This window comes from Zootoca vivipara, chromosome 14, assembly GCF_965207765.1.
Source record: "Zootoca vivipara chromosome 14, rZooViv2.hap1.1, whole genome shotgun sequence".
Lineage (NCBI taxonomy): Eukaryota > Metazoa > Chordata > Lepidosauria > Squamata > Lacertidae > Zootoca > Zootoca vivipara.
In genome coordinates, this window is record NC_142597.1 from 2433234 (window position 1) to 2458504 (window position 25271).

Below are 25271 nucleotides of genomic sequence, written 5' to 3' on the forward strand. Positions count from 1 at the left end.
AATCAAACCACCTCCATTGGTGAAGTCTTCAGAATACAGCAGTCAGAAGCATCACTTTACTATGTAAAACTGGCTAATGCATTATGCAAAGCTTCATTGAAAAATTATTTTGGGGTGGTGGTGTGTGAGGTTGTTCTGCTGCAGCAGTTTAAGCAATGTAGGAATTCTCATCTATGTACTGTATATAAAAATGTTAAAAGGGCATGTGGGTGTGTTTCCACTTTTCACCAAAACCGCTTGACTGATAGCGTTCAAATTTGCTCACAACGTCCCATGCTACTGTGAGAGGAAGCATATACCGTTTGCGTAGACAGATGACACACCTGAGCAAGGTAAAAAAACCCAAACCCCATGCTTCAGAACACACAACTCACCCAAAAGTGCATGCTGGGAAAAAGAAGCCAGAAGAGGTTGCAAAACAGCACCCTCTAGTACTGGTACTGCGGCTAGAAAACCTTCCCTCTCTACAGTACCTCAGCTCGCCTTTACAGAGTAGGCCAAATGGAGGTGGGCACTCGCCTGGGTGGGTGTTGGGGGGAGGAGGGGACGGGATACGTTATGGATCGGGACAGGGTGGGGGGGAAACACAGGGATGAGCCACAACAACGCGTGGCTGGACCAGCTAGTTTTAGTCATAAACTCTTAAACTTACAGAACACAGAAAAGTGACGGAAACATTTTGTTACATGTTTGTCTCTAAGAGACTGATCATCTTACTCAAGACTTCCCCATTTTTACATACACAACATCCCTGTGAGGTAGCAGGGGAGTTCAGAGGGGGAAGCCATAGTATTATGTTGTAGTTGTTTTGATGTTTTATTGTGCTTTTAATTCTGTTGGGAGCCGCCCAGAGTGGCTGGGGAAACCCAAATAAGTTGTTGTTGTTAAAACAGCAATGTGTCTTGCAGCATCTTAAATACAAACTGATTTCTGGGTACAGTGGATCCTCCGGATATGAACTTAATTCGTTCCGGGGGTCCGTGCGCAACCTGAAAAGTCCGCAACAAGCGGTGGCGCTTCTGTGCATGCATGAAGCACGCAGAGCATTTCTGCACATGGTGAAACCTGGAGGTACACACTTCCAGGTTTGCCGTGTTCGTAACCCGAGGTACCACTGTAATCCAGTCCACAAACACTTAAGACATAAATCTGTTAGTCTTTAAAAAGATGCTACAAAACTGTTTGTTTTCCCTGTGAGGTATGTTAAGTTAAAAGTTAAAAGATGCCCGGTGATCCAAGTCACACTTTGAGCTTACACACTGACTTCATGGGGATTTGAACTTTGGCCTCCCCAGTCCAAATCTAACATGCTGTCCACCATGCTAGGGGTAGCTAAGGTGGTGCTCTTCAGACATTTTTTTTAAAAGGCTTTTTTAAAAAAAAAATACACAAAAATAAGGAAAAGACACTAACATAACCAACACAACTTAACAAAAATCTCAACATAACAAAATCTCAAACAGAAAAACATTCAAACAACAAAAACAAACAAATATGAAATAAAATTGAATCCAAATCATGAATGCATAAGGATAACATAACTTTAAATCATATATATAATAATAAATAATAATATAAAACAAAAATAACAATATAACAGAAACATCCTGAGATTAAACAACACTAAAAAGCTTCACCCCACCTCCCATCCCCTCCACCACTTGTGACTTCCAGCCTCTCCTATTGCATACTTTATTCTATTTTAGCTCCTTTTCTCTTTTTACTTTTTAACTTTTTGTGCCCTTTATACCTCTGCTACAAGATTTGCTTTCTCTACCTGTTTCTTTAAATATAATTTAAATAATTTCGAATCCTTCCCTGCTTTCTCTTCACTTAACCCTTTCAATACCAACTTTAACAGCTAAATTTTGGTAAATTGTTAATTTGGTTAGCCAATCTTCTTTACTTGGAACTTTTTCACTTTTCCAATTTTTTGCAATTAAGAGTCTGCCAGCTACTGTTGCATGCATCAATAAACATCTATCTCTTACTTTAATTTCTTCATTTAGCATGCCCAAAAGGAATATTTCTGGCTCTTTTCTGAATGAATATTTTTTAATTCTTTATATATTTCATCCCAGAATGTTTAAATTTTTTTACAATGCCACCATACATGTATAAAGGTACCAACTTCCTCTATACACCTCCAGCAGATATTATTGCTTCCTTTGTACATTTTTGCCAATCTTGCCGGTGTTAGATACCACCTAAATTGCATTTTATAAACATTTTCTTTTAAATCATAATTTGAAATATACTTTAGATCCCGATTCCATAATTTCCCCCAATTTTCATACATGATTACTTTCCCCAAATCTTGAGCCCATTTAATCATAGCTACTTTTGTTTGTTCATCTTTTGTTGCCCACTCCAATAGCAAATCATATAATTTTTTTATATATTTACCCTTCCCCTCTGTTAATATTTTACCAAATTTTGAAATTTCCTTTTCAAAGCCAATTTTATTATCTTTTTAAAATCTTTGATTTATTTGAAAATATTGTAGCCAAACATTGCAATATCCTTTGATTTCATTATATTCTTTTAATTTCAAATTCCCATTCACTTCTTCTAACAACTCTTTATATGTCGGCCAATTTCTATCCATATTTACTCTTTTAACTGCTACTGCTTCTTTAGGTGATAACCACCACAGCGTTTTTGGCTCCAGGGTGCCTTGATGGTTCTGTACAACGATTTCCTTATGATGTTGTTCCAAAAATTATTATGTTTTTCCATTTTTTCCTTCAGCAGATATAGGTGCCAACCAAACCCCAACCCTGCACCTTCTAAATCTAAAACCTCAGTATTGTTTAGTTCTATCCCGTCTTTTAACCAAAACAGGGCAGCCGTGTCGTACAATTCTAGGTCAGGTAAACTAAACCCCCCTCTTTCTTTTTTATTGGTCAATAATTTATACTTTATCCTTGGCTTTTTGCCATCCCAAATGAATTTACTTAAATCCTTTCTCCAATTGTCGAAACATTTTGATCCTCCAAGGATTGGTAAATTTTGAAATAAAAACATCGTTTTAGGTAGAATACTCATTTTTATTATTGAGGTTCTCCCTAATAGTGAGATTTTTTATTTTTTCCAGATTTCCAATTTTTGTTTGATCTCTTTCCAATTTTTTTCATAATTTTCTTGATATAAATCAATACTTTTGGTGGTCATTTGTATTCTTGTAATTTCCCTTTCTCCCTATCTTCCAGATTTTTTATTAAAATACTACTTTTTTTGTAATTTATTTTGAAACCTGCCAATTTTCCAAATTCACTTATTTTTCTAATGCCCTCAAAATACTTTTTAATGGATTTTCGGTGGTAATTATTATATCATCAGCAAAAGCTCTTACCTTATACCTTCTGGGCCCTAACTTGATCCCTTCAATCTCTTCATATTCCCTTATGTTTTTTAACAGGATCTCCAATAAATAGTAATGGGGACAGGGGGTAGCCTTGTCTGGTGCCCTTTGCTATTTTAACCTCTTCTGTCGTTTTCCCATTTATCATTATTCTGGCTTTCTGATTCTTATATAGCGTTCCAATTGCTCTTATCATCCTTTTTCCAATCTCGAATTGTTCTAATGTTTTTTTCCAGAAAGGCCCATGAAATGTTATTGAAGGCCTTTTTGGCATCAGTTGCCAAAATTGCTGCTTTTTCCCCCCTGTCGTTTTCGAGACATTCCAAAATATTTCTTTTGGACTTCGTCCAAAATATTATCCTTTGTCTGTCTCCCTTTAACAAATCCTGCTTGATTTTCGTGAATTACTGTATATTCCTGTGTATAAGACTACTTTTTAACCCAGGAAAATCTTCTCAAAAGTTGGGGGTCGTCTTGTATTTCTTATACGGCAAGTATATCCCAAACTCTATATTTTAACTGGAAAAGTTGGGGGTCGTCTTATACGTCCAGTCGTCTTATACTTCGGAATATACGGTATTTCTTTTAATACTGAATTTAATCTACTTGCCAATACCCCTGCATAGATTTTATAATCATAATTTAATAAAGAAATGGGTCTGTAATTTGTGGGTGATTCTAAATCCGAATTTTGTTTGGGCAAAAGAGTTATTGTGGCCTCTCTCCAAGAGTCCGGCATGACACCTTTTGTCAAGATTTCATTCATAACATTTTTCAATGGGATTATTAATAAATCTTCTAAATTTTTATAATATTCTATTGGAATCCCATCAGGACCTGGTGACTTCCCAATCTTCATCTTCTGGATTACCTCTTTTATTTCTATTTCTGTTATGGTTTCATTTAATGCCTTGATCTTATCTGCAGTTATCTTTGGTAATTTATACTTAGAATTTTTTTTATTTCTTCCTCATTTTCCTCTTCCTTTTGGTAGAGATTTGTGTAAAACTTCTCAAAAATTTTCCTTATTTCTTGGGATTTTTCAATCATTTTTCCTTCTATTTTTAATCTAGTTATCCATCTTTCACTTTTCCTTTTCTTTAATTGCCATGCTAACATCCTCCACGGTTTGTTTGCCCACTCAAAATTTTTATATTTCCAGAATTGAATTTCTCTTTCCATTTCGTTATCTACCAGACTTTCATATTCGCCCCTTAGGATATTAATTTCTTGATTAATTTCTTTTTTCTTTGTTTTATATAATAATTTCTCCTTCCTCTTTATTTCTTCCATCAATTTCTTTTTCCTTTCTTCTTTTGCATTCCTATCAATCTTGTTCTGTTGGATGAAATATCCCCTTGCCACTGCCTTCCCAGCATCCCATATTGTTTTTAAATCCACCTCTCCATTACAATTTAATTCAAAATAGTCTTGTACCAACTTGCGGGGCCCCTGTAAGATTTTTTTATTGTTCAGAAGAAATATATTCATTCTCCATCTTTTGTTTGTTTCTTGTTCCTTTTCCTCTATACTTAGAGTTACCGGGTTGTGATCTGCTTTTCAGACATTGTTGGACTACAACTCCCATCAACCCCAGTCAGCATGGCCAGGTATGATGGGAGTTGTAGTGCAACAAGATGTGGAGGCACCAAGTCAGCTACCCCAGCACTTCATCACATGATGGTTCTCCTTTTAGGCCTCTGGTACTGATGTCATAGCACATTCTGGATCATTCTGTTTCACAGGATGGCAGTTGTGTGTTTAAAATCTTGTTTTTTATTTAGTACATTATTTGTAGGAGCAGGTGTAGATTCATATATAAGCCATCTTAGCCATTAATTCTGTCCAGGTTAGCACAATAGAAAATCTAATGCGTTTAATTCGGTCTTGAATTTTAAGTAGTATTTGTGAATTATCTTTAAAGTTAGAGGGTTCATGGATTTTGGTTTAATGTTCCCAATATTATCCTAACACAGGAAAGGAATTTTAGCCAATATCTTGCATTTTCAAAACACATCTCAGAGTTTGATATAGGCTAATGTTACTTGGAAGGCTCTGGGAGCAGTTACAAGGAATTGCCTAATACAGAGGCAGACACGTGACCTGGTTATCTCTGTAAAGTCCAACTTTGACTAGGTCAGAGTTCTTATCCTGTGCACACTCCTGGCCAAAACTTTTAACTGGAAGTATTGGTGATTGAACTTTAGGCCTCATGCATGTGAAACATTCTGTTTGCTGCTACTGGTATGCGTTCCCTTATGTGGGAAGAAATGTTTCTCAATGCCTCTGCATATCCAGCCAGAGGAGGAAATAGCCATGTACCATATAAACAGATGGACTGATGGGTAAACCAAACATAGGCTGACCTTTTACAAATGGAAAAAACCTCCAACCTACTCCTACTCAGACTCCAATGTGATCATATGTTTAATGCCATTTGTCAGTGAAGCACATCAGATCTGAATCTGGCATTTTAGATGAGCGAAGATTGAATAAGGCCTTAATCATCCTATATAATAATGTCCAAGTTGTCCCTGCGTCCAAGCTGTCCCGTGTGTCCCTGGGGTACTGCGCATGTGCCCCAGGGATACAGGGATTGGACAGCAGAGACTGCGCGCGCGCACTCTCCCCCCCTCTGCCTCCTCCAACCGCCGCTCCCGCCGGACACTGCCTCACTGCAGGGCACGTCAGGGAAGCGAGGGTGGAGGCCGGCGAAGGCCTCCTCACAACCCTCCCTGGCCCGTGAGAGGAGCGGCGGTTGGAGGAGGGGGGGGAAGAGAGTGCACGCGTCCTTCCTGTCGGCGGCTGGGGGAGAGGAAGGAAGGAGGAGAAAGCGCTCCTCCGTTCCTGTCCCCCTGCCGCCGACAGCAAGGACGGGTCCCAGGGTTCGGAGAAGCGCTGCACAAGCGCTTCTCCGAACCGTGGGATGTCTGCTTCCTGTCGGCGGCTGCGGGAGAGGAACGGAGGAGGAGAAAGCAGCGCTTTCTCCTCCTCCGTTCCTGTCCCCCTGCCGCCGACAGCAAGGACAGGTCCCAGGGTTCGGAGAAGCGCTGCGCAAGCGCTTCTCCGAACCCTGGGAGGTCTCCTTGCTGTCGGCGGCTGCGGGAGAGGAACGGAGGAGGAGAAAGCAGCGCTTTCTCCTCCTCCGTTCCTGTCCCCCTGCCGCCAACAGCAATGACAGGTCCCAGGGTTCGGAGAAGCGCTGCGCAAGCGCTTCTCCGAACCCTGGGAGGTCTCCTTGCTGTCGGCGGCTGCGGGAGAGGAACGGAGGAGGAGAAAGCAGCGCTTTCTCCTCCTCCGTTCCTGTCCCCCTGCCGCCGACAGCAAGGACAGGTCCCAGGGTTCGGAGAAGCGCTGCGCAAGCGCTTCTCCGAACCCTGGGAGGTCTCCTTGCTGTCGGCGGCTGCGGGAGAGGAACGGAGGAGGAGAAAGCAGCGCTTTCTCCTCCTCCGTTCCTGTCCCCCTGCCGCCAACAGCAATGACAGGTCCCAGGGTTCGGAGAAGCGCTGCGCAAGCGCTTCTCCGAACCCTGGGAGGTCTCCTTGCTGTCGGCGGCTGCGGGAGAGGAACGGAGGAGGAGAAAGCAGCGCTTTCTCCTCCTCCGTTCCTGTCCCCCTGCCGCCAACAGCAATGACAGGTCCCAGGGTTCGGAGAAGCGCTGCGCAAGCGCTTCTCCGAACCCCAGAATTTTCTAGAGCCCGTTATTTAACGGGCTGAAATACACTAGTTTATAATAATAAGGCTTATCGTGAAGACACAGATCTTCCCAGAGTATGTGAAGTAAGTGATACATCTGAGCAGGTTCAGGATACCATTCTTGTGTTTAATTGATTGGGGCCACATGACTTTCAGACAATAGGCTTTCTAGCATAGTTCCTTCTAGAAATTAAGCACTGACAATAAATCTCTTCCAAGTCTGTCTATTTCAGTCCCTTGATGGGTATCAAAAGTTGTTGCATAATTATTTTACACCTGTTAAAGTTTCCCCCAGGATTCTTAAATTAAACTTTTGCTCTCAATGATTTTTAAGCCCTTTTGGGTGAATTGGGGTTTTCATGTGCTGAGCAGCTTTGAGTACCCTAAGTGCCCTTATTGATATTGAGCCTGGGTTCCATGTCTTGAATGAACAGCCCCATGCTTGGAGAATGCATAATAGTTCTTTGTTTCTCATCTTTAAAGTGCCCTAAAATATTGCACTAGAATATTATATGTTGTACAATGACTAAACTTGCAGGACAGGAATTGGGGAAGTTGTGGGTTCCATGTGTTGCTGGACATTGCATCTCACCAGCCACTTCTGATGGCCAACATTCAGGGAAGATGTTGTCCAGCAACATATGGAGGCTTTAGGGTTCCATCCCCTTCTAGGACTTAGATTCAGACAGAGGAATATGATGTTCATTTAAAGACATGCAAAAATATTGCCTACATAGGCAAATACTTTGAAAATAAAATTCAGAACGTATTTGTGTCCTTGGTGTGGTTGGTAACCTATGAAATTTAAGCAAGTTCCTGGTTGATTTTAAAGGTTCTGAACATGAAAATTCACCCCTTCTTAATACTTTAAATTCTAGACTTCCCCTTTATCTTCATATTAAAGCTGGTCTTTTCCCGAACTCATGACTCTCCCTGAAGCACTGAGATGTATTGCCTGCAGCCAGAACGCCAGCTGGCAGATTAAAGTCTATGCAGTATGCACTCAAAGAAGAATGTAGAGAAATCAGGACTTTGCTATTGAACGTCATCCCTCATTGAGGAAAGAGAGCAGTGAGAGAGAGAGAGACTTCTGTAATGGAAACCATTATGTTCCCTCAGGTTCTGTAGAAAAGAAGCAACAGAGAAGATCAATACGAACTCGCTCAGAGTCTGAGAAATCCACTGAAGTTGTGCCAAAGAAGAAGATCAAAAAGGAGCAGGTTGGCTTCCTCCATGTAGAGAGTTAAAATATACTGTATACATACTTTCTGTTGCATAATATTGATGCCTTTTTGTTTCTACCTACCCACCTGCCCCTCTATATCCCCCATTGGGTTTGCTTTTGGACTTCCCCTCCTGAGATCCTATCCCTCAGTAAATATTGCTGTTAACTGATATCCCTTTTCAGCATCAATCACACTTTGGATAAATGGGAACACAGTGACCTCTTCATGAGCTGATACGTTTACTTTGGCTGTTTCTGTTACGAGCATAGTGATTTTATGTTTCAGTGTTTTCTCTGGAAATGCTACCAGCTTCTTTCTTGTCTTACCCTTGGTTTAGCTGCTGGTTTGTACTGAGGTTTTTGTTTGTTTTCAAAGAAAAGCTAGATGGATTTGTTTGGTTACTCTTGAATATTTACTATCATTATTTAAAGGCTATAGCCTTTTATGTTAGCAGAAGGGGAAGAGTATCATGATGGGTTGATTTTGTTTCGTCCTTTAAGTAGAACCAACATGTACAGGGCATTCCTTTTTAAGGATACTGCTTTTGAAACTAGCCAGTTGTAAGTGAAGAGGAATAGGCAAGTTGCATACCACCCATGTGATATATGGATTTTGCAGGTTTCAAGAAGGTTATTGTCACTGTTTCAACTGTTTCACTATGCTCCTATTTTAAATTTAAGGGCAACCCACCTTGAACCATATACACTATGTAATAAAGATTCTCTAACACGGTTATTGCAAGGGCCAAGTAATGTGGGGGGGGGACACATTTCTTGCAATTACAATTCTAATAAACTTTAAGCATGTTGCACATGATTTCTTGGTTAGCTGAAAGTCTTGAAAATACACTATCACACTTCTATTTAAATATCCACTCTGTTGCTGCCCTGTTCAACATTTCTCTTGTTGGATTTCCAAAATGGTGGAAGTTAAAGGACTATGACTTCAAGTGCAACTGTTTTCCTAAAGTAAATATTAAATATTGGGAAATAGGATATATAACTCTTGGCATCAATTGTTGCAGTTGTAGTAATTTATATATTTTTAATTAACCATGGTACAAGAACCACATGCCATTGTTCCCCAAGTAGTCTTGCTTGCTTTATACTATGTAGCTAATTAAGACAACATAGTATATTGTACTCATGTTTTTCAGGAAGAGCATATGGCCAGCAAAACTTAATGGTCAGAGATGCACTGTAATGCATAAGCTTGGATGTGATATATGCTGAGAAAGGCGTCCTGATATCTTAGGATTCTGCAACCATATTTGTTTCCCAGGGTCGAGCTTTGTTGCAGTGAATTTCCAAATTTTTTCTGCATCCTTTCGGTTTTAAAATTATAACTGGAATTTTAATTACAAATGAGAGACGCAATGTTAATTCTGTTGCAGTGAGTGGTAGTGAAATACAAGTGATTGTTTAGATTTTATATTTGTATTATCAATTGTATCCTATACAAATCCTTCTATTGTATGTTTTTATCCATTGTACAACCAAATAAAATATTTTTAAAAAATTATAGAATAATCCTTAATAAATATCTATGAGACGTGTTTCTTACATGCACATATAACCAACCTGTGTAGATTTATTTATTTATTTAGCCTAAAAGCAAGATCTTAGCAAAAGCAGCTGCTTGCAACTACCAAATTCACAACTTGGGTGTACTCTGGAAGAAAGCTTGCCTTCCAATGTAGGATCCAAGACACTGATCCTGGAGGCCATGAAGTGCTTTCACAAGGTCACCAACTTGCCTACCCAAGCACTGTGCTGATGTTGCTGTATAGAGGCCTGCAATGTGCTTTCTTTGCCTCCTGCTCCACTCTGCCTTTGTAGCACTCTATACAGAGGAGCAGCCCATGGCCTCAGAAGCTCAAGTGCTTGCTGAGTGGAAGTGCCTTTAAAAAAAATTGGGCAGTAAGTTAAGCGTCACATGGAACTTGAGTGTCCTGTTTCTCTTTACTTTTCTTAGCCATTGTGGGGGTTTTCTGTAGTCCAAGGAGTGGTTGCTAAACCCCCCCTCCTGATTCCTGGACCAAAGATAAAGCCATCCCATCACTAAGTACACAAAGTGAATGATTTGAAGTAAACACAGTTCAGGGAAGGTGCCTCGTCACCCAGTTCAGAGAAGGCAGCGTCACTTATATCCGTAAGAGGTGGATCAGAAATGACTTGCTGGGGTGGGGTGGGGGTGGGGGTGGGGTTGGCAACATGAGTTTCCCTTTTGCTAATTGCTTGCATTGAAGTTTCATTTCCTCTTTTATACTAGGGAACAGGAAATACCTCTATTAATTGCTTGTTTTCCTGTCCAAACAGGTAGAAACAGTCCCACAGACAACAGTGAAGACTGGATTACAGAAAGGTGAGTGGTGCTGCTTATAACCCAAACCTTGGTATACAGCCTATTTCATTTTTACTCATCCGTGTTGTATATGTAAGTAATCCATGTAGGCATTATAGCCCCACATCTAACAACCACCTGCCTAACCACCTCTTGCATATTATTGGCTGAGGGAGCCGGCGTACAGCTTCCAGGTCATGTGGCCAGCATGACTAAGCCGCTTCTGGCGAACCAGAGCAGTGCACGGAAACACCGACTAGGAACCGTATCGAAAGCTGACTTTAGATTGATAAAAGCAACATATAGTTTTTGCTTCAAATTATGGATGTATTTACATAGCAGAAAGTTCATCACAAAACACTGGTCCAATGTGGATTTCTCTCTTTGGAAACCTGACTGGGCTTCAGATATCACCTTATTTGTATCTGCCTATTCTTCCAGTCTCCCAAGAAGGAGCCTGGCATATAGTTTAGAGCAGGCATCCCCAAACTTCGGCTCAGACGGTTTAGCAGTTGGGGGGGGGGAGCTTCACCCCAGGAGCGCAGGGTGGACAAACGCAGGGAGCAAAGGTGGAAGCTGAGGGCTCCCAGGTTCCTGTCATGGCGCCAATCAAGACGTGTGCCATTTCCGGATTCTGATTCAGACTAGAGAAGTCATGGACTTTTTAGCTCTGTCTTGTACACATGTATATAATAAAACTGTAAAAACCAGCCATGGAGTTTGGAGCCTCTTACTCGTGAGAAGCCTACAAGCACCCTTACAAGTAGTGTGATGGATTTTAGCCCTTGTCACTGGTGGAAGGGCAGGGACGAGACTATTATTTCCAGCTCCTCTGTCCCCAGTAACTGTCATTGAAATTGTTATGACCTTGGTCTACTCCATCACACTAAGTATGAACAGAAGGATGTCAATACGATATAAGCTGGAAAACGTGTGTGGTGATAACTGCTTCTGGTGCAACCTTTTGTGTATAAGAGCGGACAATTTGCAGAAAGTGTAAAAAGTGTCCTTGCCAGGGTGGCTCACCGTGACAACTATAGGTCTGTTCCAACATTTCCCTGGCCCCGCTGAGAGAGGTTCAGAGGGTGGTGAGAAAGCAGAATACTTCTTTCTGTTTTCTCCCTCCCCACCATTTATGGAATGCACTCTCCTGGCAAGGCGCCTCTGATGCCAACATGAACATCCTTTCAGTGCCAGGTTAAGATGCCTGTCTTCTCCAAGCATTTGAGGGAATGTGATTACCACTCTTACTGCTGTTTCTGTGCAAATATTATTTGTAGGGGAGGATGGTATTATTTTATTCTTAAATTTGATGATGTACTTTAAAAAATCATGCAAGTAAGTCATTGAGACATTTTGTACTAGGTGACAAATAATCATTATAATAACAGCAATATGCCATTGATATGTGTAACCTGCTCTAAGCCTACTGAAGAATAGGGTTAAAAAATCTATAAATAACAGTATGGTCAACCCCCCTTTCTTTCTGCCTTTTTAAAGCATGCTTTGAATTTTAGTTCATGAGGCTTTGTAGGGTTGAGCATTATTGCCTCCTCCCTGACTTTTACGCCCTGTATAGCATTCAACTTCAATTGTTTTTATTACTGTTTTTAGTGCTTATACTGTAAGCAGCCTTGAAAATATTTCATATTTAAAGACAGGTTATAGATGAACAAAATAAACACTATACAAAGCACCCTCACCCTCTGCTACTCCCTTCTCCCTGGTGCCTCCCAGAAGTTGTGGACTCCCTACTGCCATCCAGTCCAACCAGCATGACCAGTGGTCATAAATGAGGGGAGATGTAGTCCAAAGCACCTGCAGAGCACCCTGGGGGCTATCTCTGATCTATCCAGACTATGGGTTGGAGTGACAATCTTTCAAAGAATTGGAGTTTTCTTTGTGGAATACAGTGGTACCTCATGTTGCGTACAGGATCCATTCCGGAGCCCCGTACGCAACGAGAAGTACTCAACATGAAGTGCCACATCTGCGCATGTGCACAGCGCGATTCGGCACTTCTGCACACACGCATGACGTCATTCATCGTGTCTGCGCATGCGCGAACCGCCGAACCCGGAAGTAACCTGTTCCAGTACTTCCAGGTTCGGTGCGTACGTATCCCGTGTCGTACACAACCTGAAGCATATGTAACTAGATTCTACAAAAAAGGTTCCCCAGACGACCCGGGGAACTATAGAAATATCAGTCTCTTATCAATTATTGGGAAAATATATGAACGTTTTCTTTTAACCAGACTTGTTCAATGGTCCGACGAAAACCAGCTGATTGGCCCTGAACAAGCAGGATTTAGACCAAATCATTCTACTACGGACCACACAATAGTTTTGTATCATTTAGCTCGGAAATATTCATTCCCAACGCGAGGCCAACTTTGTGCGGCCTTCATAGACCTAAAGGCCGCGTTTGATAGTATACCTAGGTGGTTATTATGGGAAAAACTGGCACGCTGGGGCATAGATGGAAGGCTACTGTGGCTGATGATTCAACTCCATGAAGGGTCGGCTGCCAGGGTGAGGATCACTCCTGCTGGCGACCTCACAAATTCTGTATCTATCAATACAGAATTTAATTTATTTATCAGTGACATGAGGGCACCCTTAGCCGAATCCCAACTAGTCCTCCATGCCCCCCGCCTGGCAAATTATAGATGTCCATTGCTGTTATACGCGGATGATGCCGTGATTCTCTCTTTCTCGAGAGTTGGACTTAGGAGGGCCCTTAAAATTTTTACTTCATATTGTAAATCAAATTTCCTCACTATAAATCAAGCCAAATCAAAGGTTTTAATTTTTTCAAGAAGTCGGAAAACCTATAAGTGGGAACTGGAGGGGAAACCCATTGAACAGGTCCACAAATTTCAATATCTGGGTGTCTACTTTCAATACAACATGGGCTGGAAGGCACATATCGCATGTACCCTAAATAAGGCCAAAGCTCTTTCGTTCGCACTGTTGCGCTTTTTCTTCTCTGACGGAGCTCTTCATGTTCCATCAGCCTTAAAGGTATATAATGCTAAAGTGATCACGACAATGGCCTATGCTGCCCTGCTATGGGGGGCCTCTGTAAACCTGATGTCCTTGGAGACGGTCCAAAATCAATTTCTGAGAAGTTTGTTAAAACTGCCCCAGTGTGTGTGCAATTCAGCCATTCGTTTAGAACTAAAAATCCCTTCTCTAGAAAACACACTATGGAGACGTATTTTTTGTTATTGGCTGTCCTTGCGACACAGACTCTATCTCATTCAATGTCTCTGGCGAGATGAATTCGCTAGCCCATGGGCAGAGAAGATACACACAAAAATCGTGTCCTATGGACCGTCTCCATCGGACCTATTGGAACTAGATCTCGCCTCGGCCAAGAGAATACTTATGCAAAAACTAGATGAGTTTGACCTCCAACAAAATGTCATAATGGGAAGTGGTACATGTTCACCGCTGAATCTTGGTATACGGCTCACACCGCAGATTCCATCTTATTTGTCATCTTTATCCGTTGCGGCTCACAGATTTGCTTTTACTAAAGCAAGATTTAACGTTTTTCCATCCAACGTTATGGTCAATAGGTTTACTAAAGGACAAATTTCAGCATTATGTGCATGTGACAACAAAACTGTAGAATCTCTCCACCATATATTATTCTGTTGTCCTTTGCACACGGACTCCCGGACCAGATTTCTATTTCCCTTAATAACAGAAAGTTTGACTGAGAACTCGGAGTCACTTAACATATCTGCTACAAGACAGCGACTCTAGCAGAACACTGCTAGTAGCAAGATATTTGGTTACAGTTCTCTCATACAAAAGGAAAAATGGTTTACTTCATGATTATTGAAAATCTGTTTTATTACCCGATTTATAGTGGAAATTGTCGAAACAAATGTACTGTTCCATCTATTTTAGCCAAGGAATTCTTGCAAATTATATCTGCCTATATGTATTGATTTTTAAAAACTTTATTTACTCTTGCTTTATTTTATCCTGTCTTGCCCAGTGTTTTTGTACATTGTGTTGCATAAGATTATATTGTGGGCCTTTGGCCGTAATAACAATAAAGTTCAAAGTTCAAAGTACGTAACTAGAGGTATGACTGTAGTTGCAATTTTAGAAGCTTTTAAACTAAGTGTCTTGTCAGTTCCATCGCTGCATGTGTCTACTCAGCCCCTTAGTTTCTCCTTCAGAATACATTTAAATATATTTAAAAGATCTTTTAAGATTAATTCCAGTATGTTGTATTCAAGGTGCCAGTGAGATTTCAGATTCTTGTAAGCCTCTAAAGAAAAGGAGTCGTGCCTCAACAGATGTAGAACTGACCAGCTCAGCATACAGAGATACATCTGACTCTGATTCAAGAGGTCTTAATGATCCACAGGTACATGTTTTGTATTTCTTGATGGGCTTTGAAATGGGCAAATAACTGATGATAGTGAACTGTGCATAATTTCTGCTTGATTAGTCAGAGCATTTTATGTTGAAAATGGGAAATGTAGGGAGTAGATTGGTGTTATGGACAGAGTTGCATATTTCAAAGATGCAGAAAACATCCTAGCTACAACAATCAACTTACTCATAATCTCAGCTACTCCTCCCTTCCTCCCTCACTCTTAATTTATTTAGCACGGTCCTATGGTTGTGAAAATACTCAGTTTTGCTCCTTTTGCTTCCTCCAACTGGCAGACTAAATTATTGAAAATAAGATGCTAAGTTCTATGCCACACAATTCAGCTTTTCTTATTTCAAATTTTGGTGCAGTCCCCCCCCCCCGGCTGTGAGGTTTCCCTCATTTACGCATTGTATTGATACAAAGTTGGAAATGGCAGAACACACTTTAGAGTTGATCTAAAATAAGAGATAAGATTTCATAGAAAATTTCATTGTCTGTCACGGTTTTCTCTTTCAATCAGTGGCATTTACTTTTACAATCTTTTGTAGCATTCCTTTTAAAAAGTTGGCAGTATAAATGGCTGTGGGCTTTTTCTTTTAGGGTAGCTTTGGAAAACAGTCAGACAGCCCTTCAGCTGCAGCAGATGCTGATGCTTCTGATGTACAATCTGTGGACTCAAGTTTATCAAGAAGAGGTTCTGGGACAAGTAAGAGAGACACAATATGTCAGGTAAATAAAAAGTATGACAAGGTCAAGGCTGCAATCCTATACATACGCTCAGGAGCAAGAGTAAGTGAGACTTACTTCAGAGTAAAAATGCACAGGATTGAGCTGCACTACTTTCAGCTAAAACTTTTTGGACAGCACAAGGTCAGCATCATGCTACATGATTAAATCCCAGTATGGACTTGAAAGCTATTTAGCTGATGCAAGCCTTCGTTAATAAATACTTCTCTTACATACCTTTGACTGCATTTCCCATAATATACCTCCAGCTAATTTTCTCTGCATTTGTACCTCTGGCAAAATTAAGGATTTGCCTTGCTTCTGATACTCTATAACTCTCAGTGCCTAGGATAAGTTCTTTCCTGCTTTTTTTGCTTGCAAATTAAGCAGAAAGTGCTGGCCAAACTTTGCATTAGTGCTGGCCAAAATGCAACTGAATTACAGCTGTTCAGCACATAATGAATTCCCGTTTATTTTAGACCTCTATAGATCCACAAAGCTTGAGGGCACTGACTCGGAAATTCCATGTTATTACTATTATTATTATCATAATCATCATCCACATCCTTTTTAGGGGTTGCACCTATTACAACGTATAATACAGATTTGTGATAGTTTTCAAGCACATGCCTACATGTGCCGTCTCAAAACTAAGTGTCTTACTGAGTTCAATGATGCTTACTCCCAGATAAGTGAGTATAGGCTTGCAGCCTTAAAGTCATGAATTGGGAGAATAACCTCTGATATGTCATATCTAGAGTGGGGATGTTTGAGGAATTCAGTTTTTGTGAATTTGGATGCAAACTGATGCACATTTCCTGCACTAATAGGTGGATTGGAATATAATTAGCCATCAAATTTAGCACTTTTTTGAATTTTGTGATACGTTCTTTGCTCAAAAAAAGTGTTAAAATCTGTTAAAAATATGTATCTTAGAATAAAATATGTTTAGAATGATGTATATTTTAAAATAAATTTAAATATGTGATGGAACCTTGCAGGGTTGTGTGGTGTCCCCCTCTTTAAGCTTTAGCTTTGATTGCTTACATTCAACATTTAAAACCTCTGGTCGTTATGATCACATATTCATTATTTTCTCTTAAGATTTGTGAAAGTTCTGGTGAATCTCTGGTGTCCTGTGAAGGAGAGTGCTGCAGGGTCTTCCATACAGAATGCCTAGGATTGAGCTCACAGCCTGATGGGAAGTTCATCTGCCTGGAGTGCAAAAATGGTAAATGAGGGAATGACTTCTACCTTGTGAATTCTTCTGGTAGGAGTTCTGGAAGCTCCTGCTTGCCATTTGTTCAGCTTGGCTGTTGTGTTCCTGTCCTGGAGGGTTCACTAGCAGATATATTGGCGCTGTGTTTGTGTGTGTGTGTGTGTGTGTGTGTGTGTGTGTGTGTGTGTGTGAAAGCACATTAAACTATTCTGGTTTCCCAGCCTGGATCTTGGCTAATTTGCTCCTTCTCTTCTAGCCACTGTCCATTAACTCAGCTTCCCCCCTCGCCACCCACTTTCTATTCGTACTGAGTAACTGGGGGAAATCACCTAGATGGTCAGCTTCCTCAGCTTCAGAAAGCTGGCAGGAATATACAGTTGTCTTCCTTTCCTGTCCACTCTGTCTGAAGAAGTCTACAGAGACCTAGGGCAGCTACCACCTGTCATGGCTGCTTTGTTTTACACTCTCAGAATGTTTTAACCTAGGCTGGTCCTCTTTATTTCTCTTTTCTAAAGGACAGCATGCGTGCTTTTCCTGCAAGCTGCCTGGCAAAGACTTAAAACGCTGCTCTGTCAATGCCTGTGGCAAATTTTACCATGAGGTCTGCATCCGCAAATTTGCTACGGCTGTTTTTGAGTCCCGAGGATTCCGTTGCCCCCAACACTGCTGTACTGCCTGCTCCATGGAGAAGGATATTCATAAAGCGAGCAAAGGTAAGATTGTTACTTGTTGTCTTTGGAGAAGAGCAGGAAACTGCAGACGCTCTGATGTGTTGCAGCAACAACCCCAAGGCGCTTAGACTGCTGCAGTTACCACTCAGCCTGTTTAGCTTGACCCTGGAAAATAGGACTAGGAAGAGCAGCAGCAGGGACGGTCTTCATAGCTGCCATTAAGGCAACCTGATAACGCTGGCCCAGGTATCCTGATACAAGGCTTCCCTGTGGTCACTGAATTACTTTGGAGAATGTGCTGTTTTATTCTCCCACGGCTCAAGGGCAGCCTGGTGTATCCTACGTTGACGTTCATGCTATGATGAAGGGCAGGTCAGAAATCTTTTAAATAAATAGAATTAAATTAAAAATGGTGTTGGTGTCCTTGAATTGAGGCTACCAGTTCCTGTAGTTGGCTTGTGATGGAGGAACCCATTGCCAAGATCTGAAAGTGGATCAGCACATATTAGTCATACTCATTAACTCCAGTGGGCCTGTTTTGAGTAAAACTTAGTTGAGTACCACCCAAAGACACTTAGCACTCCTTGCACTAGTGGACGGAGAATGTTTGATAGAACTTACAAATGTCTGTCTGTTTTCCTACTCGTGCACCACACATGCAGGTATGCTGAGCTAGTCTCAGATTGTTAACATATCAGCAAGAAACTCAGCCAGGCGCTTAATACGAGTGGCCATAGTTCTGTTCTGGTTCTATCCAAGGAGTGAGAAGTCGTTACTGTATTAACCTGTCTTGATGGCCTCTGGCTGTTTTTCATTGCTGTTGGCAGTGAACAAGAGAAGCCAAATATTAGGCCATCAACAAGTATAGCAGAGCTTGTTTCATTTTATTTTCAGTTACTTAACAGAATTTGCAGAGACCTTTTGGTACAGCAGACATAAAACCTGTACGGTAGGATGTGAAAAAAAGATGTGACATTATATTTTGCTTGGTTATTGGTATCTTTTGTGTAAAGCAATCTGTGTACCCTGTGTGTGCAGAAAAGTGGAGCTATCACTTAAAGAAGAAGGGATAGCTGGAGGATTGCTCAATTGGGTTGAGGTACATCTGCCTACCAAACATCCATTAGCATTCCTAGCAGCCTTTATTGAATTATGCCTGAGTTAGCTAGAATACATTTGAGCTAAGCTATAGAGCAGGGCTGGGAAACCTGCAGCCCATGGGCCTAATGAGGCCCGCCAGGCCATTTTGGCCAAGCCATGCCCCCAACCCAGGCATCCCCAAACTTTGGCCCTCCAGATGTTTTGGACTACAATTCCCATAATCCCTGACCACTGGTCCTGTTAGCTAGGGATCATGGGAGTTGTAGGCCAAAACATCTGGAGGGCCGCAGTTTGGGGATGCCTGCCCCAACCCTACACATGTCATCAGATGTGGGACAGGAGAAGGCACAGCTGCACCAAAGTTTGCAGGCACTGTTAATCAGCAGCACCTGCATAGTCCTTTGCAAACGCCGACAACCACCTGATTGCCAGGATTTGGTAAGTGCCACACAGCTCTGTAAGTCCCAAGAGTCAGCTGATTGTCTGTGTGCCCACCTGTCATACTTTACAGGGGGGAGGGGTAGAGATGAGTAACCGGCCCATCAGCCAGGTTCTGTTCCCCACCCTTGTTGTAGAGCATATGAATTCTCTGCCACAAAAAAGGCACGTGGGATAGGGACTCTCAAGCCTTTGGTGTACTGAGGCTCTTTTAGGTTGAAAGGGAAGGGGGGAAATCTCAGCCTCATCCAGATTAGTCAAAGCAAAGAAAAGGTTGACTCTTCTGCTAATGGCCCTCACTCTTGCAGTGGTGGAGCCATGTGGACAGAAAGGGTCTTTACCGTGCTTTTGATGTGCAGGTGAAAGAGAGATTCTTTGGAAAATACTGGTGGTATTCGCTGCTCCCTGTGTTGACAACCCAGCCAGCTGTTTTTCATTGGTGCTATCAAAATTAACAGGCAATTCGCTTTTTGGGAAAACCTGCCTTGTACCTTTTAAACTATTTTGCATAACTGATTGTGTTTTTCTAGATGTGGGAGAGGGGAAGGGCAGAATCAGGGCACGAAAGCCTCACTTTGCAGGTTGTGTGTGTGTGTGTGTGTGTGTGTGTGTGTGTGAATCTACTCTGATTCTGAGTTTGCAGCAGGTGTTTCCAGCTGTCTTCATAGACATGAGCACTAAAAATGTCTTTATTTATTTATGGAGCTGAGGCTCTTGGGAAGCTGACCTCTGAGCCTGATATGATGTTTTAGATCCTTTCTGCACTCCTATGGAATAATCCCAATATGAATTTGGCTCTGCCCATTTATGGCTCATGTTAGGATTATCCAAAATAGGTTCTCCCCAGGGTGTGGGTGGAGTTGCACTCCTAGGGTTGCAAAATGTCATTGCTTTTTGAAAACTGTTACTTGATTATTAGGTATATCAAATGAAAATCAAAACTTCGTTGCAGACTTTGGAGTCTGTAGCCATGTTCTAAACATACTGTCCTATGGTGCATTTTATATTAAACAGGTCGCATGGTGAGATGTTTGAGATGCCCTATTGCCTATCACTCGGGAGATGGCTGTATTGCTGCAGGAAGTTTGTTTGTGTCATCCCACATTCTCATCTGTAGTAACCATTCCAAAAGGAGCAATCACTCTTCATCAGCTGTAAATGTAGGCTTTTGTTTCGTTTGTGCAAGAGGTGAGCTCTGTTTTTTTGTCTTCCTCTGTTTATATCTTTGGTGTTCAGTCCTTGATTTTGTTAAAAACTGAACTGTAAACCCCCACTCCCACCCCTTCTGCTCTGGGGGAATTATTTTTGTTCTCAAGTTTCCGCCTTGGCTATTGGATGTAGCATATTAATTTTCTACAGGCTTTTAGCTGCCAGTGCCCATTCTTAGACATGTTAGGAAGGATACCAAGGTGGTGCCTTCCACTTCCAGGTGAGGCGGGGGGGGGGGCCTGTGGCAAAGTCCCTGATGCAAGCGGCTGAAATTCTGATACTGACTTTTTCAGTTACTTTTGGTAACCATGAATGTGTTCCGTTCATCATGTAAATCAAAACTGATCCTGCAGGTGGGTGGGGTTATTCATAGATTAGAAAAATTTCCCTTTTTAACCATGAAATACTTTTAAACATGAGTTAGAGGTAACACCACTTTTTAAGTTAAATATAATAGGAAGAGTCTTCTGTTCTCTAATTCTAGTAGTTCTGAATCCTCATTTACAAATTTTACTAATTTAAAGCATGGAGACTAGAATTGCATACACTTTGCTGGGAGTAAGCCCTATTGAATTCAATAGGGATTTTTTAGCAAACGTGACTAGGATTGCACAATAAGTTCTTTGTCATTTACTTGCTTTAGTCAATGAGAACCCAGCAAGATTAGCTGTATAGATGTAAACTGAGCTTATGTATAGTGCATTGTAGTATACCAGCAATGTGGTAGTAAATTTCACATGAGCAGTTATGACAACTGACAACTGGGAAACACTGGCCTGTGAGCGCTCCAGTTGGAGAACAGCCTTTATCAAAGTTGTCATGGGCTTTGAAGAAACTTGATCTCAGGACACAAGGGAGAAACTTGCTAAGAGGAAGGCACGCTTGGCTGTGATCAACTGTGATCAACTCCCGCCTGGAAACCAATGTCCCCACTGTGGAAGGACGTGTGGATCCAGAATTGGCCTCCACAAAATCATGTTTATGGAAGACAATCTTACTCGGCTACGAGTGATCGCCAAAGAAGAAAGAAAGAACCAGCAATGTGATAGTAAATTTCACATGAGCAGTTATGGAAGTCAGTTCTAGGAAGAGGGAATAACTGAGCTGTGACTCTTAAATTGTATTTAGTGGATACAGGCAGTAATTTGGTCTAAAACCAGCTTCCTCAACCTTGGCCCTCCAGATGTTTTGAGACTACAATTCCCATCATCCCTGACCACTGGTCATGCTAGCTAGGGATCATAGGAGTTGTATGCCAAAAATATCTGGAGGGCCGAGTTTGAGGAAGCCTGGACTAGAATCTAACAGGTACTGACAGCAACTACCTTTGACCTGTTGAAATGAGAAGAATATGTGTACCTGCAGTGCCTGGTAGAATGCACCCCTTTCTGCTTGATTCCCCAAAGTTTCATCAATAGATGTCCATTAAAATTATTTTTCTGAATGTTGTTTGTAAAGGCAGGTGAATGGGGTTCAAGGGGAGAGAGACAGACATACAAAGACAGAGAGAACATAAGCAGAAGTGGTGGAAATAACTATTTCCTTTCCTCCTTGGGATATATTACATACAGAAGAGGCAATGAAGCTGACACAGGGCATGGAGGTAAACAGGAGACAAAGTTCATGTCCCTTTAAATAAATTTAATTTTTTCCAGAGGAATGGCACCTGAAGGCTCAGAGGGAAACAGTAAGTTTTAGAGTGTTGAGCTTGAGCAGGGGTCCTTGGAGCAGTGAGAAAACCAAATAATTTCCAACATCTGGAGTGGAGAATGGATGTAACTCCTTTTCAGCATGTTGTGACTGTCCTAAGCAGTCTTAATGCCAATGGAGTCATGGTTGTGGGCACAAACTATTTACATACCTCTAGCATTGTTTGCTTCAGTTTCCTTTTACCTGTTGGGGTTGGGGTTACTTCCTCCAACTTTAAAGTTGACTTCACTTTCATATTTACAAGCATGATTTTTTTTAAAATAAGAATAAAAATACATCTGATAGACCATCAAATTTAAAATAGCTTGAAATATCTAATATACAAGATCAAAACTTCTTAAATGGGTTGGCTGTTGCTAGCTTTTCCAAAACTTGTAGTTCTAGCTCTTTTAGATTCCAGCTCTTTAAATGTTCAGAAAGGCAGATGGCCACCTTGGTCATTCTACACTCCAGTCCTAAGTTAATTACACCACACTATGATTTCTGCCTACCCCTCTGGTCTGGGTTGGGTAAATTCTCCTGAACTTCTACTTTAGGACAGGCAGAGGGAGCAGCTCTTTCGAAGATCAAAGTACTTTTGAGGGTTTATTCTTCTATCAAATGGAGAATTAGCTGGTAATTTAAATGCTCTTAAGTAGCTAGTCATTTTAATTACTGTTCTGTATTGTTTTCAAAAGATTTTTATGTTCCTATACACTGGCCTGATGTTTTGCAAGGGGGTGGGATGTAAATAAATCTATAAATAAAGAAAACGAAACATGTGAATTCAAGCAGCCAAAAGGCATAGGCAGCCATGTCAGAATAGGACTTGGTGCCTCAGCCGCTGCAGAGCTCAGGTTTCCCTCTTCCTAGGGGAAGGTGCTGCACATGCTGTAGCATCGAGAAGCTTTCACATGGGGGCTCATAATCTTCCTGGGTTGCCACCAGTTCACTGGAGGACCATTTGCCAACCTCCTGATGTGGAGACTGTCCACGTGGTTGAGCCAGTGCCCAAGGCAAGGCACCATGCTGACACTTTTTGAGATGGTGACATAAACATTATCTCTAGGAAATTACAGTTGGCCTTCAGAATGGTGAAATTTGCTCTGTTGCAGTACTTGTGCAGTGAAGGAATAGCTTGTAGATTTCTACTTCCTAATTGAATTTTTTTTTTGCACGTTTTAAGATATACCGTATTTTTCGCTCCATAAGATGCACTTTTTCCTTCCTAAAAAGGAAGGGCAAATGTCTGTGCGTCTTATGGAGCGAAGGGACAGGACGGCAGCGGGATCTCTTGGGTGCTGCTGCAGTTGCAAGCGGAGGGATGCCTCTGCTGCCGGAGTCATGGCTTGCTTTACAGTGAGCCGGGAGGAGGGCAGCTGCGCAGAGCGTGTAAGCGGCTCCCTTGCTTTTCAGCGAGCCGTCCGTCCCTCCTCCTGGCTCGCTGAAAAGCAAGAGCCGCTTACATGCTTTGTGCGGCTCTCACTAGCAGCCTCCCCTTTCCCCTGAAGCCCCGGGAAGGTTTGGGAGCGGCGGGCAGGCTGTTTGCCGTTGCCCCACGCTCAGAATATTTTTTTTCTTGTTTTCCTGCTCTAAAAACTAGGTGCGTCTTATGGTCGGGTGCGTCTTATGGAGCGAAAAATACGGTATACACACTATTTCTGAAAAGCTTTGTTGGATTGTGGGACAGAAGGCTATTGACAAGGTTTTCAGGGTGAGTTGTGGTTGCTACAGTAATAGAGTGCTGATGAAAACAACAGTGTATTTATTAGACATGCACAACAACCATGAATGGGTTCTGACCCTCAAACTCTTTGTTTTGTACCTAGTTGCCTACCTCTGATTACTGTTCTTTCTAGGCCGTTGCCTTCTCAGGCTCATGGTTCCAGTTGTCCTTGGGAACTTTCATGGGGTGAATGGGGATGTTGGTACATTTTGTTCTCTCTTTTGTACTTCTAAAAGTTGTTTCCCTTCCCAAATTTAGTGGTTTTGATGTTGAGCAGTATTCTTTGAAAGCACAGTGATGTCTGTTGTGTTTCAAAATGCTCTGTCTGCTAGGACAGTCTAGTCTATAGGTAAAAACATTAGATGTGCTATTAATCATTGAAATGTAAGGCAAATAAAAAAGGACAGTGTGTTTTTTGCCAAAAAACTGTTACAGTTTATATTTTTAGTTTGGGGCAAAGGATGCATGCAGAGTGTGGGTTGATCCCTTCTACCACCCAGGAAGCCAGAGGACATGTGATCAAACTTTTCATCCTAGCCTTGTAGATTCCACCTCTGCTTGCTTCCTGCTTTTGTGTAGCCAACTGCTGGGGTCCTGTCATGCCTGAGACTGTCACTACAAAGTTTCAAGGCCAGCCAACAACAGCAGCACAGGAGTCTGAGGAGTATTGACCTGCCCTCCAGCTCAGCTGATGCAAAGGGATAGCAAAGCACCGTTTTCTCAGCCTCTGCATCTTTGTACCAGGTGTCATCTGGCGATTGGAAAAACATTTACCTATATACCCGAATATAAACCGGCCCGAATATAAGCCGAGGCACCTAATTTTACCCCCCAAAACTGGGAAAACTTTTTGACCCGAGAATAAGCCAGTTCACCACACCACAAACTGGTGGAGGAGGAAGGCTGCTTTCAGGCTGCTCATTCCTCCTCCATGACAGCGGCAAAGGTGGAGGAGGAGGAAGGAGCAGCCCGAAAGGGCTCCTTTTGGGCCGCTCGTTCCTCCCCCACCGCCTGCCTCACTCGAGCATAAGCCGAGGGGGGCTTTTTCAGCACAAAAAATGTACTCGAGTATATATGGTATATGGCAGTCCCTTTTCAGAGGATAGCAGGGCATCAAGCAGCTAACTCACATAGCTCCCTGCAGCTGACTAGCAGAATGCAATTCCTTTTCAAAAGTGCACCACAACTGCTCAAATGCCACACCCCATTTCTTCTTTGGGATCTCCCTCCTCCATGGCTACTAAGTCCTTCACTTCCAGCCTTTTTTTAAAACTGAGGAACAATTTATTCATAAAATTTATGGGGCTGTTATTAATGATTTCACCAATTAAATGTTAAAACAAAACAAAGAAGATAGATTTCAAAAACACTTTAGAATGGCATCAGCACGTTCAGAGTTTTCTGTCTCCCCCAGTCCTCAGACAGGAGGGATAGCTGGAAGCCAGACAAAAGCCCTCAG

At 41.8% G+C, this 25271-nt stretch overlaps 1 protein-coding gene across 3 annotated transcripts in view; it reads left to right on the forward strand.

Annotated features, from left to right (window-relative positions):
- The window catches only part of NSD3 (nuclear receptor binding SET domain protein 3), a 94138-nt gene that overhangs the window by 41465 nt on the left and 27402 nt on the right, over positions 1-25271 (forward strand). For all 3 annotated transcript variants that reach the window (XM_035139002.3, XM_035139001.3, XM_035139003.3), the window contains exons 8-14: positions 8180-8280; positions 10605-10650; positions 14891-15021; positions 15634-15762; positions 16864-16990; positions 17494-17691; positions 20203-20376. In XM_035139002.3, the coding sequence (XP_034994893.1) occupies positions 8180-8280; positions 10605-10650; positions 14891-15021; positions 15634-15762; positions 16864-16990; positions 17494-17691; positions 20203-20376 (906 nt within the window). The remainder of the gene's footprint in view (positions 1-8179; positions 8281-10604; positions 10651-14890; positions 15022-15633; positions 15763-16863; positions 16991-17493; positions 17692-20202; positions 20377-25271) is intronic.